This window comes from Lepisosteus oculatus, chromosome 10 (genome assembly GCF_040954835.1).
Source record: "Lepisosteus oculatus isolate fLepOcu1 chromosome 10, fLepOcu1.hap2, whole genome shotgun sequence".
NCBI lineage: Eukaryota > Metazoa > Chordata > Actinopteri > Semionotiformes > Lepisosteidae > Lepisosteus > Lepisosteus oculatus.
Genome location: NC_090705.1, coordinates 10,674,579 through 10,688,616, shown reverse-complemented (window position 1 = coordinate 10,688,616; position 14,038 = coordinate 10,674,579). Strand labels below are relative to the sequence as shown.

Genomic DNA, 14,038 nt, shown 5'->3' with positions numbered 1-14,038 from the left:
AAATAAATGTACATTCCTTACATGTCTCAAATACATACAGAAGCGAGGTTCATTCTTTCAGTTTGTGCACATAAATCTTTAGTGTTCGTGGTAAAACCAGCGAATACGTTAATAATGAAAACTTACCAATGAATTTGGGATTAATTCAGTTTATTTATCGTCCTAGAAATAAGGCAGAAGGACCCTGGGAACCTCTGTTTATAGTTTTATAGAGGATTGCATTTCGTATGTATAAAAGCCATCTCTGGCTGATTTTGTACAATTTTTTAAGAAGGAAAACTGCTAGCCTGTTTAAATTTAATGAGTGAGAGGAGAGGGATTTCACAAACTCATTGAACGCCATGCTCAGACAAGCTTATTTTGTATTTGTGGACGTCATGTACTTTTATCAAGTATGAAACAACCAAGCTAGTAGGTTTGCTGGCGCGAACTAGTAACGATGAAACTGTTTTTTTTATTGTAGTCATATATCGAGTCTGTATAAACGACTGTTTCTGATTGCTATGGTTAACGTAAAGTTAAAGTTCGATTAAGTATTTATCTCTATACCGTTGCTTTTGTATTCAAAGGGATGACTGTAAGAAATGTTTAGCTTTGAACCACAGTGTTTGATCTTTCATTTGTGCATAACACTAAATATACTTTTCATAGTCAGGTTATACATAAAGGTTTACCAATAAAAAGCGGGTGAAAACAGTCTGAATTTATATCCACCAAGAGGTTAACATATTACATAAAAGTTGTTTGCCACCCGGAGCAATAAAGGTGTAACATATCCAGTCCCCCTGTTTTTAACGTCCGCATGATGTTACGTTCCTTTTTTAGATGAACAAGTCAAGAAAGTCAGGAATTCACTTTACTGTTCCCTGACATCTTCCCTCGAGTCATGAATAATACAAACGAATCATCTCATTATTGCAGTATTACACCTTCCAGACAAGACTGCATCTATACAAGCTGCTACTGGTGAGGACAATTGAGTTATCCACAGCAGATATTAGGGTATTCACGCTACCCTGTTGATAAGTCTCTTGTATTACTATCAATGAAACTGTGCGGCAGGACTGTGAATACATTTGTGTTTTTATTTACTAAAGTTGATTGTCCTGTTATGCCTTTTCTTAAGAGGAATTCTGCTTCGATGTTTAAAAGGTTTTTCTTTTGCTTTTGAAGGAACCTTTAAATGCTATCCGGATTGTCACGAATAGAATTAAGTTTGTTACTGTGGGGTTTTTTTTTGCGGAATGTTGTACCCTTAACGGTGTGCATAACCCCTTTTTAATCTTTACAGTAGCGCTCTTTTTTCCTGTTTTATATTTTTATTTGAGGGCATGAATGATGAATTTAGTTTACATTACCTCTAGTCGCCTGCCAATCTACCGATGCAGACTATTAAACTCTTTTTTTGTTGTCAGCGAAGAGAATGTCTGGAAGCTCTGCGAACACATTATGACTCGAAAACAATACCCTGAGGATGGAGTTTATGCAGTGTTTATATCCAACGAAAGAAAGATGGTAAGCTGTCACATATACCCCTGTTTTCACCAAGTCTAGGAATATATGCACAATGTATATAATGTATATACAATGTATAGCTCTGTTTTTGCTGATTGGAAAGACGGTATGCAGATTTCTGATTTTGTTTAATTGTTTTTAGCATCATTGTAATCATTTAATACTGACTGAGTGAAACACACGAATGACTTTGTTACATGAAAACTGATTGGTAACAGGCGATGAGCACATTTCCTAGAATAAACAGGACACAAGCTCTCTTCTCCAAAAATGTCTGTTTCACACTTCAATTTCAATTCAATTTATTTTTATATAGCACCTTTCACAACAAGGTTGCCCCCAAGGCACATATCAGTGTGACAGTACATGACGTTACAGTCCAGAAAGAGAAAAAGCCAGAAGACAACGGAGGAGAGGAACCAAAAACTCCTCTGTAAGGAGAAAATAAAACTCTAGGGGTCCAAGGTCAACTGGCTGCCCAACCCCTCTGGGCATGCTAACATTAAACAATTCCAAAAGAGTACTAAATGTGGAGTATTGAGTCTTCCATCATGTCCTTCTGTGTGCCAGTACTCCATGCAGTTATCTGTGGACCAGCAAATTCTCCTGAACTATAGCTACAGTATATTCGTGATCTCCCTCTTGGATCCATGGCAGAGATGCAGCATCCAGCTCAGATGGTGCCCAGCTTGGAACCTCTCAGCACTTCAGCAAAAGTCATTAAAACTGTTGAATGCCAAGGTGGAGGAAAATGAATAGAAAGAAAAAACGCATATGACTGCTACGCTCTGCTTAAATCAAGAGAAAAATAACTCTGTGTCACCAGTATGACACAATACCCAAATTACTGGGACAACAATCTCAAAACTGCTATTTTTGCTTTATTGCCAGTCTGTATTTGTGATCATGAAATTGCTATGATTGGCATGTCCAATCTTATATACTGTAACGCCCCGGGGTTCGCGTGGGTGTGCGCCCTCGCCGCTGCCGCCTCAGGACGGCCCCCCACCGTCAGGGACTCAAACCCGGGCCTCCAGCGTCACTCAACAGGGACCCAGCCACTAAAGGGAAATCTCCCATCAGCCTAGTGGCTACGGTCCCTGCTATTCCCAGGGAAGGGCGGTGACGTCACCGCGCGGATAAGCCGGCTCTCACAACCAATGGTGGCCGTATGCGTTACAATACTTTTTATTTTTAGGAAGCACCATTCATATGTTTGCTAACATTTGATGAAAAAGAAACTTTATTTTCAACCCAGTGATTTCAAGTAATTGGGACACTTGCAGCACAGACAATTTGATCCTCCAAATAAAATCATGAAATTAATTTTCATTTTATATGTTGATTAACTTAAAATGTGTCTGTTTTCTGCCTCTCTTTCAATAAGCTGTAAATGACGTATTAATGGAGTACAGTCTGTCTTGTGTTTCAGGTTCCAATCTGGAAACAGAAGTCAAGCCAAGGAGATAAGCCAGTAATTTGGGTAAATTGCACAGATAAGAACCCTGTTCATCCTGAGCCCCAAGATGAGTGTCGCATTAGAGAGTGCCATTTCAGATGCACCTGGTGGTAACCCAGCAAAATTAAACAGATATGGCATGACTAATAAAACCTTTATCCCTGTGCTAAATTTGCGTGTTCCCCCAAATGAGAAATCAACACAATAAAACAAAAGAGAATTACTGACAGCTGAGGCTGATTAAACCTGGCTGTTGTCACTCCTCCCCAACCTCTGTTATAAACTTCGTATCTGGGCAGTGAGAGAGAAGGCAAACAGCTCTCCCTGTCTGAGATCTTGAATTATTTTGTTAATCTAACTTGGTTCTTAACAGATCTCTAGCTCACTGAATCCTGCTCTCTAGGTGGGTGGGTGTTTCACGTGAAAGGAAGAGCAAAGGATTAATGATGAATAAACAGTTCTCTCCTGATTCAAGTTTCATGACATGTATATTAAAGATATTATACAATCAAGGTCCTAGATGACCAGTGTGTCTGCATTTCTTTAAGGCATGATGAACTATGGGAAGCTATTATGCACTGTCTAATTAAGCCGGTAACTAGCTGATTTATCTATTTAACGTCTGAGTTGCAGTGCAGACCTGCGGACACATCAATCCAAACTGATATACACATTATTCTCTTCCCCAGGACTACCATGTTATCCTGCTCCATGAGAGCCGTGAGGGCCAAACTTATATCTACGATCTGGATACCGTCCTGACCTACCCTTGTCCATTCGCTGTGTACGCAAGGGATGCCCTTCAATCAGATGATTTTATCAAACCAGCTTTTAGGAGGTACAAGGTTATTTCTGTAGATCAGTCACAAAATTTTGGTCGAACCTTGACACTCCTACTATGGTCTGGGTTGTGATTACTTTCAGGAAACTGCGGGTTGTGCCAGCAGAGCTGTACCTGAAGAATTTTGCATCTGATCGATCTCACATGAGAGATGCCAACGGGGCTTGGCGTGTGCCTCCACCTCCATACCCGTGCATCGAAACACCAGGTATATGTCTTTTTGTTCCACCAACTATTCACTAAAATCAAGCGTCGATGTGCGAAAGACACAATCACTATGTAAAAAAGTGCATAAGGCGCACAGTACCGTAGAGGTATGAGTAGTTCAGCCATGTTTGAATTGCCAAGAATATTTGGATTCACTAAATCTAACACTTCTTCAGGGGCTAAAAAAGTCAATTGTGGGATGTCTTTAAATTTGGAAGGATTACTGATCTTTAAGCCTAAAATTTGGCACCACTGTCCACCATGGCTTCAGGAATGCATTTCAGAGGATACTCCCGATATATTTAGGAATAAACTGTTTTGAAAAATTTTAAATATTAAAATTGTCCTTATGAAAAGTGAAATTTGAAACTTTCCTCTCCTCCTCTTCTGCAGAGTCCAAGATGAACCTGGACGACTTTATCAGCATGGATCCCAGGCGAGGCTGTGGCAGCGTCTACACCTTAACAGAGTTTGTGCAACGATTTGCCAAGACCTGATGGCAGACTACTTCAGAAGAAAGAAATTCATTGGAGCTGTAAATTTGTTAGTGACTGTTCAGGACTGTTAGGGCATAACAAGGTGTTCAAAGTAAAGAACGCATCCTTTGCCTTTAACAAAGTATTTAAAAGGAATAATCTGGAGAAGCGTGGAATCATATTTACCTCCCATTAGAAGGCATGGTGAGAATATGAGAATGTGGTGTTCTACTGAAGATTGTTCACTAGCAGAACACAGGCCAAAACGCAAAGCTCACCTCTAAAGAATGTTGTCCTACAAAATGTGTACAAATACATGTAATAATTATAAGTCTACAAAATAGCATTTTAATTGCAGCTGCAGGTGTGTTAAAGTACTGGACTTTTTTGTCTTCAGAGAAAAATAATTCAGGTATGCAGAATTCCACTGCAATAGTCTGCGAGGTACAATGGCCATGTACAGAGTTCTGAAACTGAAAGGAGCACATTTGTCCTGAAAGCTAAACTTCCAAGAATTTATAGCCAAAATTTAAAATGTTTTCAATAAACTTCTTAATCCTTTCATCATAATGTGTTTTAATCTATATAGTCCTTCATTAGCATATAAGTAAACACTACAACCTTTTCATTCCCAAAACATGATTGTTATTGGGATTACTGACCAAGGAAAAGTTGACATTTATATGCTCAGCTAATTTCTTCTATTTAAATCTGCTATGAAACTGGGGAAGATCCTTACAACCTAAAACATGTTATTTTAAGTCTGTTTCATATGTAATATACTGGAAATGTTTAAGTCACTTGCGGGCTGGAATAAATTATTCTTGAAGTTCTTCAATATGTATAAAACAGGACTGGCCATTAAAGAATGGGGTCTAGATTATTGTTCCATTACCAGTATTTAATAGTTCATTTAAAGCAGTGAAGATACAAATGCTAAAAAGTTTCAAGTTGGTAATGCAGTATTGGTAAATTAATGATTAAATCTACACAGCTCCTCAAAAAAATATCAGTCAAGGTAAACAGATGCTATTTTAGGCAATAGCAGCCAGATAGTCTTTCACTTCAGTGGGGGAGAGTCTTCTGAACCCTGCTTCATTGCAGATGCCAACCTCTATGTTATCTTCAGTCATCTGCCCTTCAAAACTTTCCTATGACAGACAGAAACCATAATGTGTTACATTTACATCACTGCTAATTTAATCTACATTAGAGAAATGTATAAAAAGAACAATGGCACTGCATCAATGTTTTTAAACCATGTATTCAGATCTGCAATACGGTCTATTCAGTTCATTTTAGGGCAGCAATGTTTTCCATTAGCTTTTCATATATGCAGTACAAAGTCATAATTCCACTATATTGGTAGAATTCACATCAGATCAGAAAATAGATAAAAGCTTTACACTTACATTTAATCACTAATTTTGTTAATCACAATTCATTAATAAGGAATAAATACCTTTCTGTTGGAATGGAGCAAAAGTATTATAAAATAAAACTTGGGTTTTCTTTTAAATACATAAATTCCAAGAAACATATGGGCTCCTCTTATTCTTACAATGTAGGTTTTTGCTTGAGAATCCTATTTTCATTTGCACCTAAATACAAATTATTTTTCAATTGTTTCCAAAGTCAAATTGTTTGACTTTGCCAAAGTTCCCAAATTGTTTCCCACTTGGGGTTTTCAATAGTTTTTCCCTGTTCACAGTGGGCAATGGGGCACGAGAATAAGATTTCAAGTTTTAAAATATTTAATTTCATTGGTTTGCAGTCGGCAGTCTCATTTGTGATGAGCCTGACTGCTTCTTGCACAGCACATCAGTAAAGAATAAGGTCAGCATTTCACCAGAGAAAAAATAACAGGTAAACATCCTTCATAATTAAGGTTAAAGCCTTTTAAACAATATGTTTTACAGAAGGATATACTTGAATTGTTACTTGGAAATTATCAGTTTATTACTGAAATTAAAGTCGAAAATGAAAAAACCCTACCTTTAGCGTTAATATTGCTGTGTGAATAGCATCTTCAAGCTCCAGATCTTCATTGTATCTGTAAAATCAAACATTTTCTTAAGATGAACTTTTTAATATATGCTATCAAACAGCAAACCATATGTCATTTGTTCTCTCATACATCCGTGAAAACATTGCATGGATATTTTTCAGTTACTCTTTCATGATTGACAGGAATAAAATGGATCTGGCATAAAGATACTTGTCGCTTGTTAAAGCGATGTAGTCTGTACATTTTCTTTAAATTGTTTCATGTCTTTTAAAAGCAAATCAGTTTATGTCTCAGAATAGTTACCTTTTCTCAAGGAATGTTTTTCCATTTACGTAATTCTTTCCCATTGCTGTTGCTTTCCAAGCAAAATACGCACCCTGTGTGAAAACAATTACACTCTTAATTTAATAAGGGATAATGCAAGTATTATCATTATCATATTATCATTTTTTTATGGACTGACTATGGACTATATAAATTCTAGAAATAAGGGACGAAGATGTCTGATAATGTAGTGCCCAGTAATGTTGAACTTGTAATGAAATAATGCTGAATGCTCACAGTGGGAATATAAACATCACTCACAAGCAGTGACCCTGAAAGTCCTCACTGCACTGATCTACAGACCATGTAGCTCCCTGCAGGAGTTACTTTGAAACAGGCTGTGGGATGTCTTCTTTAGCAAGTCAGACAAGCCAAATACCCTCATTTTTTTGTAGCTTTACTTATGTCATAGCCCATGAAATGCATGTCGATTCATAACTTCAAAATCAAGGTTTGTGCTTTATACATTGAAATTCAGCCCATCAGCCCTGCACATATTACAAAAACATATTACAGAAAGAAAGAAACAGGTATGTAGAAACCATTCTGTCTACCGGTAAATATACATGACAGTCACATACCGGGAAAAACGGCCTTATCGGTTAGTTACAGAGTTTACTTACAGATGGGTCTGACTGGAACAGATATGGACGCCCCTCATCCCAGCCAGCAATCAGCAGTGACACTCCAAATGGGCGCACACCTCTAAAATTTAAAAGGTAGGAGTGAAATAGTTGTATAGAAAGAATAACATTTTGAATAAGACCTTTTCCTAATGCTAACACCAAATAGTAAAATCCCTACACGGTTCTGAGAATCTTACTCAGGCGATCCCACTTGAATGTCAATATGCAAGGCTCCTTTATCCTGTGATGCATGATGGGATACCCTCGATGTGAATGAACTGCTGCTCCCAACAACATTTCACCTCTTCCGATCACCGTGTGTCCGCACTGCAATTGGAAACCCGCCGCAGCCAGACGCGGGGTCTCGGAGGGTGGGGGGGGATACGCACCCGGACTGTGTGTACTCCTGCATGACGGAGGCGACCCTCTGTACCAGCTGCGCCGTGGGGATGGGCTCCTGATACACCAGGAAGTACTGCTGAGCCAATTTCCTCGCCCTCCGGACCAGGACCCTGTCGGCACACGTCGGCAAGAATAATGCAAGACCGGTTTTCCGTTTCAGAGGGAATGGCGGAGATTTTCAGGACCTTAAATCCACAGGGTCATTTATTAGCCATTTACCTCAGAGGCTGCTGCCTGTCAACATACAGCCATATTTAAGAACAGGATCAGCAGTTGCACAGTTGTCTTTTTTTATTTCTACATTCAAACGCACGAGATGTGCAATTGGCCGTGGATAAAACATAAAAGGGTTAGGAGAATTGTGCTGGAAAGAAAGCTGTTGGATTGTTTTCCCGGTGCAGAATGGAAAGAAAAGTACCTGTAATCCGGACCCATGCCACTGTATACCATTCCTATGTGTTTGGTTATTGGCTCCACCTTGTGCACACTCTGTTCATCGTACAGGATGGACTTCTGTTTCTTCTCTGTTGCCAGTACGACTCCATTTGCAGCTGAATAATCAAGTGACACCAGATTAATTCCAAGCACAAACTCGGACTAATCGCCATAAGATTGAACAGCAACAAATAAACATGCTCTGTGCTCAGACATACATAATTCAGCTTTTTCCAGCTGATGTACTATAGCAAAAATATTATTTGATGACAGCTTTATAAGAAGCGGAAAAGCAGATACTCGCAAATTATGTAATAAAAAGGGAGAGGAGAGCAGAAAGCTAGTAAAAAAGGTTTAGGCTTTAAGCTTTAGTTTATTTTTTTCTCAACTAGAACTAGAAACACGTCATATTCGACAGATTTTCTCCTTTATAAAAAAGGACATCGTACATTTAAAATAAACACAGTCAAGGACAGCAAAATAATGCCCTTTACCACATTTACATGAACTCAGGAGAGAGAAGATTTTAAAAGACAAAGTATAAACTTCCCATCTGCGATTAGCCACGTTAAGAGAAATCACACTGCGGTAAAGAATAACATATTGAATTCGAAGAAGCAACTTTTTGCTTTATTTACCTTTGATTCCAACAGATGGAGCCCCTGCAGCTACAGCAGCAAGCGCATATTCGATCTGCACTAGCTTGCCCGAAGGACTGCAGAAAGAAGAGGTGACAGACTTGAGGAAAATCGGCCATGCCGTCAGACACGGAAAATTCACGTACCGCGAATCTGAACTTTGAAAACATACAGTATAGAAGTAACCACACGATAAGGATTAAAGAAGTTCATTTGGCTACCCTATAACGGCAGAAGAATAATGCTGTAAAACACCATGGGTACGATCGGTTTACCCTTGCCTAAATACTACCAGTCGTTCTGCACGTTTGGTGTTCACATGCACTGCTTACAGAGGCAGAGGGGCAAAACTGTCTGTACCACAACGACTGTACTGTACATCCCATCGTGACATGTTTGCGTGTATGATAAACAGGAAATGTGTAGCTTTCATATACTGTTCATGGAGTATACGATCACTTGTTGGCTACTACACGTGTTTAGTTAATAGGCAGGAAAGAATATTATTTTGCAAGATTATCCATCTTAGTATAAACTAACACGAATTGAAAGTGAAAGTACAGCTAACCTCCACAGCCAAGCACGGCTAGATATCACTAGTGCCACGGATCGTAATCCATTTATATACACACGGGGAGCTATACAATAAAACGAGGTGTAGAATTAACATTTTAGTAACACATTTTTAACTCTTTAGTAGTGCAAACTATTAAACGATTAGAAAAATCAGTGAAGACTCTTAGGCCAACGGAGTGACTCTGCAACTCTACACAAACGCATCGCATCTTAAATGCCCAATGCCGATCAAGTATGTAATTGTAAACGCTCTGCGAAACTTTACAATTCATCGTAAATCATACAAACCGTTCACATCCCCCATTCTTCACTTCAACTAGAACAAACGGTTGTTTACCTGAATGTAGTAAGGGAAAAGCTGTAGCCTCTTTCTGCCATTTCGCTCACTTGCCGGGGGAACTTGCGCCGGACCGTACCAGTGTCGCAGAGCACTCTGGGACTTAACCTTCCGGAGCAGTAAAAACTACAAAATCCAGGACGCTTTTCCGGCCCTAGATAATGTCTTGCGCTGGTTTATTTTTTTGTAATTATCACTTGCGTACAAATATACAATGATGCATGAACGTCAATGTTGTGCGAAAGTGTGCTACCTTTGTGCAATAAAAGTCTGAAAAAGTAGACAATTTTCACACATGATAAACTACATTTCCCATAAGCCTATATTCCGTTCCCATAAGCCCGAAATGATATGCGCAGTCGCAGTGGATCACTGACCCTGTGTGTTCTAACTACACGCTTTGATTTTGACAAGCAGACAATATGGTGTGGTTGAGAACATCGGGGTTTCTTTGTTTTTTGAGACGTTCCTTGATAAACTTGGAATTGAGAATTCTACAGATCGCGGGGTTTGACAGGAATTTAGGTAAGTTAGACTAGCAGTTTGAGGAATACAGCGAACAGGATCGACAAATTCATTCTGGGGACAGAACAAACTTCGTGACATTTGGGAGACAGCACGTACTTCAGACGTGCACACAATCGCAAAGTGTTGCATGCGTGCAGCAAAACTGTAAACTAAACTTGGGAGGGACCGCGAGTGATGAAACGTCCTTTAAATTGCACGATACTGATTCTGGAATCAGTCCGAGGAACAGCAAGAACCCGAGAATGTAACCAGGACCTGCACTGGCAGGCTGAAGTAACTGAGTGAGGGTCGTGTACAGGAAAGGCTGTGATCGCAAATGTTAGAAGTATTTTAAATGCTCTTTCTCGTGTCTTTTTTGTTCTACACATTTAATGTTGTAGACGTCCTTGTTCTTGACATTGCCTGTTATTGATATGATCCTCCTCACGAAACTGGTTTGTGTGTTATTCTTCTTAGCTGCCTATTGAGCACAAGGGAACGCAAGAGAAGCTACAAGCAAGGAGACGATTTGGTGCATCTTCACGTTTGGTTGCTAGTAGCTAATTAGTCTGAGGGCACATTGTGTTTCCTGTGCGCTTAGTAGACCATTGATCAGGTTCTACATGCTATTGGCAAAACTGATAAAACTGGCATATCTCATGATCACAAGTCAGCTGGACTAGTTGAGCACACCAGGGCTGTTGCCCATTATGTCTTTATATAGGTCCAGTCCTGGTAATGGGATATGCAACATACTACAAACTAAATCTTTCATATACTTTGAGATCCTGGTTATTTATACTAGTTCTTAACCCCTCTTGAAATGCACGTGTCACAGCTTATTTCTCCAGGTGGCCTGAGAGTCTGTGCAGTAGTGCTGTCACAGGCTGGAAACAGACTTTAGAAAAGGGGCAGCTTAAATTGATGAAGTCCAGGCTTAATCAAAGCAGCACTCGAATCAAAACATTAGCCAGCAGTTCCAGAGTTTGAAAACAGGGGAGATAAGCAAGCAGCCGAGATCTCAGAGGCTTCACGCAGTTTAGCCCCAATCAGATCTACATTAAAAAAGGTATCTGTGGTAAAAATGAAGTTGTCAAATAACCGGCCACCCTAGAGGGATTCGGTTTTAAGCCAGTCTTTTTTTTTTAAATAGCCTTTTCGGGTATGTCTACTTTATCATGGTGTTCAATAGACACAGTATGGTGTTAGTGCAGTATTTGAAACAAATATATAATGGGATCACCCTCTCTCCTAAGTGGCTCGCTGCTGTGCTGACGCGCAGGGCCGTATCTGGCGTGGCACACGCAGCAGCAGACGCGTTCGCTAACTCGGTGAGCGTCTGTGCTCCCGCAGCTCCAGCCTGGGCAGTGGAAGCGCCCTGCCTCCTCCCCCAGCCGCAGTCGCCGCTCGGACAGGCGGAAGACTCCGGTTTCCGCGACAGCGTCTTCTGGATGGCCGCTCCCAAGAAGCGCCGCACCATCGAGGTCAACCGCTGCCGCCGGCGAAACCCCGCCAATCTCATCCCAGTCAAGGTACTCGCCTTCGCTTCGGTCCCAGATGTCAATGACATGCAAGCGCCCGTGGTGCTGTGGGTGGGTGATTCTCCACAGCTGCCGGCAAAACGTGAAAGAGTTTAACCGAAGAATGACAGTGGCCAGCACTCTTTAGAATTGTGAATATCCCATCAGGTCATCTTCTCAACAGTCAGGTTGAGACAATAACCAGATTTTCACCTTTCAAGCAAGGACAAAAGCCTACTATAATAACACCAATGTACTGTGTTAGTTCTGATCCATTAATTTGACGCTGGCTGAATTATTGTAAAGATATAAATGTAAATGACACTTCCAATTCATTTTTTTTGCCTAATTAGGAGCTGATCAAGAGATCTCATCTGTATGTTGGTAAAGCCACTGTAAATTCCAAGAGTTCTCCTTCTGAACAGCTGCACCTTTGTCAGCTAGTATAGTGTTAAAAAGCTGCCTGTATGTTACTCATGGCTGGTCCGTTTGCTGCAGTGTTACTGTGTAGTGTCCAATACATGAATTGGGATTGATGAGAGGGGTCACCAGGGTATCAAAATGATTAATCTAACTAGGCCATAAAGTGAAGTGTCATGTGTGATTAAATAGAGGAGAACACACTATGTACATTATAATAATAATAATAATAATAATAATAATAATAATATTATTATTATTATAATAACACTGGGGGACTCCCCTCCACCACCACCAATGTGCAGCCCCACCTGGATGATGCTACGGCAGCCATAGTGCGCCAGAACACTCACCACACATCAGCTATCAGTGGAGAGGAGAGCAGAGTGGTGAAGGCAGTTCATAGATGGGAATTATTAGGAGGCCATGATTGGTAAAGGCCGATGGGAAATTTGGCCAGGACGCCGGGGTTACACCCCCTGTATGCATAGCTGTAGTCTATCATAGACTATCGCAGCCATGCTATCATTCTGCTTAACAATCCGTGAGAAGGTATTGGATTATTTCCCACAAACGTTTAAGAGCACTATGAAGAGGATAAAGTGTATGTTTGAGAGTTTCTGGAGCCACACTGATTAGCATCACTGCCTCGCAGGGCTGGGGCTCTGGGTTCATTTCCACTCTTGGTACCAGGTTTTTATGTTTTCCCCGAGTTTGTGTGGGGATTCCTCCCACAGTCCAAAGACATACTGGTAGGTCAACTGGCTTCTGGGAAAACTGGCCCTGGTGTGAGTGTCTGCGTGTGCCCTGTGATGGACTGACGTCCCATCCAGGGTGTAACCTGCCTGATAGTATCCAGTAACCCTGTATTGGATAAAGGGATCCCGAAATGGATGGTCATCAAGTGAAATACTGGTGTAACCACATAGGTTTGTGCGAGGTTGTTATTTTTCCTGGTTTTTTTTTTTTCAGACGAACATTGCGCCGTGCCCGGAGTGCGGCCACCTCAAACTCAAGCACGTGCTGTGTGGTTTCTGCTACGAGAAGGTCCGGCGAGAGACGGCCATAATCCGAGGACAGATCCAAACACTGGAAGGGAAGCCCCTCAACTCTCCGGCCGTGGAAACCGTGGTGCTGTATGACAATGAAAAGCCCGGTGATGCCGACAAGGGCAAACGAATTGTAGAAAGAACCAGGAAGCGTCCGTCCTGGTTTACTCAGTACTGATTCTGTAAAATTCCACCAATTAAATTTTGTACAACACATTCTAGTGCATGGTGTAATTATATCCTTTATAAATGGTCAATCAGGGACCCATCCTTACTCTGGAGAAAGCAGGACCACACTGTGATAAAGGGACTGGAGATTCCTTCTCTGTTTGCATTAACTTGCCACAATGCTCCTCTCGATTTACTTTAGTTATCCACTTTATATTTATTAAATTAAGTTCCTTGAACGATGAACAAAGTCCAAAAAAAATAAAAAGCTGAAGTCTGCTATAGTTTTGTTTTTTAAACAGAATAACTCTCCAATATTTATGACAGACAACAACACACCTAGCTGTGACAAAAGACAATTTGGTAATCTAATATTCCTATGCTACTCTTTTAACTAGAAGAAATCACATTTATGTGAGTAAATGTACAGATTTAAGATGAAGCTTTGCCAAGTAAATAAAGGTATAATGATTTAATTTTTTTCAGTGAACGGATTTGGATAATTACCTGGTATGTACTGTATGCATAGA

General features: G+C 40.3%; 3 protein-coding genes across 3 annotated transcripts; 2 read left to right on the top strand and 1 right to left on the bottom strand.

Moving 5' to 3' along the window:
- The first annotated feature begins 787 nt into the window (after positions 1-787).
- Positions 788-5,068, top strand: ntaq1 (N-terminal glutamine amidase 1). The gene is made up of 6 exons (XM_069194906.1): positions 788-966; positions 1,416-1,515; positions 2,948-2,998; positions 3,664-3,812; positions 3,899-4,023; positions 4,416-5,068. The coding sequence occupies exons 1-6, from the start codon at positions 887-889 to the stop codon at positions 4,517-4,519; spliced, it is 609 nt and encodes a 202-aa protein (XP_069051007.1). The 5' UTR covers positions 788-886; the 3' UTR covers positions 4,520-5,068.
- A 310-nt stretch (positions 5,069-5,378) lies between these two features.
- On the bottom strand, positions 5,379-9,952 carry psma2a (proteasome 20S subunit alpha 2a). The gene is made up of 8 exons (XM_006635954.3): positions 9,845-9,952; positions 8,932-9,008; positions 8,277-8,409; positions 7,846-7,968; positions 7,454-7,535; positions 6,810-6,883; positions 6,494-6,551; positions 5,379-5,649 (listed from the first exon to the last, which is right to left on the bottom strand). Exons 1-8 carry the CDS (start codon positions 9,883-9,885, stop codon positions 5,533-5,535), a joined length of 705 nt encoding a protein of 234 aa, XP_006636017.1. The 5' UTR covers positions 9,886-9,952; the 3' UTR covers positions 5,379-5,532.
- A 252-nt stretch (positions 9,953-10,204) lies between these two features.
- mrpl32 (mitochondrial ribosomal protein L32) lies at positions 10,205-13,556 on the top strand. The gene is made up of 3 exons (XM_069194905.1): positions 10,205-10,369; positions 11,705-11,883; positions 13,264-13,556. The coding sequence occupies exons 1-3, from the start codon at positions 10,267-10,269 to the stop codon at positions 13,516-13,518; spliced, it is 537 nt and encodes a 178-aa protein (XP_069051006.1). The 5' UTR covers positions 10,205-10,266; the 3' UTR covers positions 13,519-13,556.
- Positions 13,557-14,038: the final 482 nt, after the last annotated feature.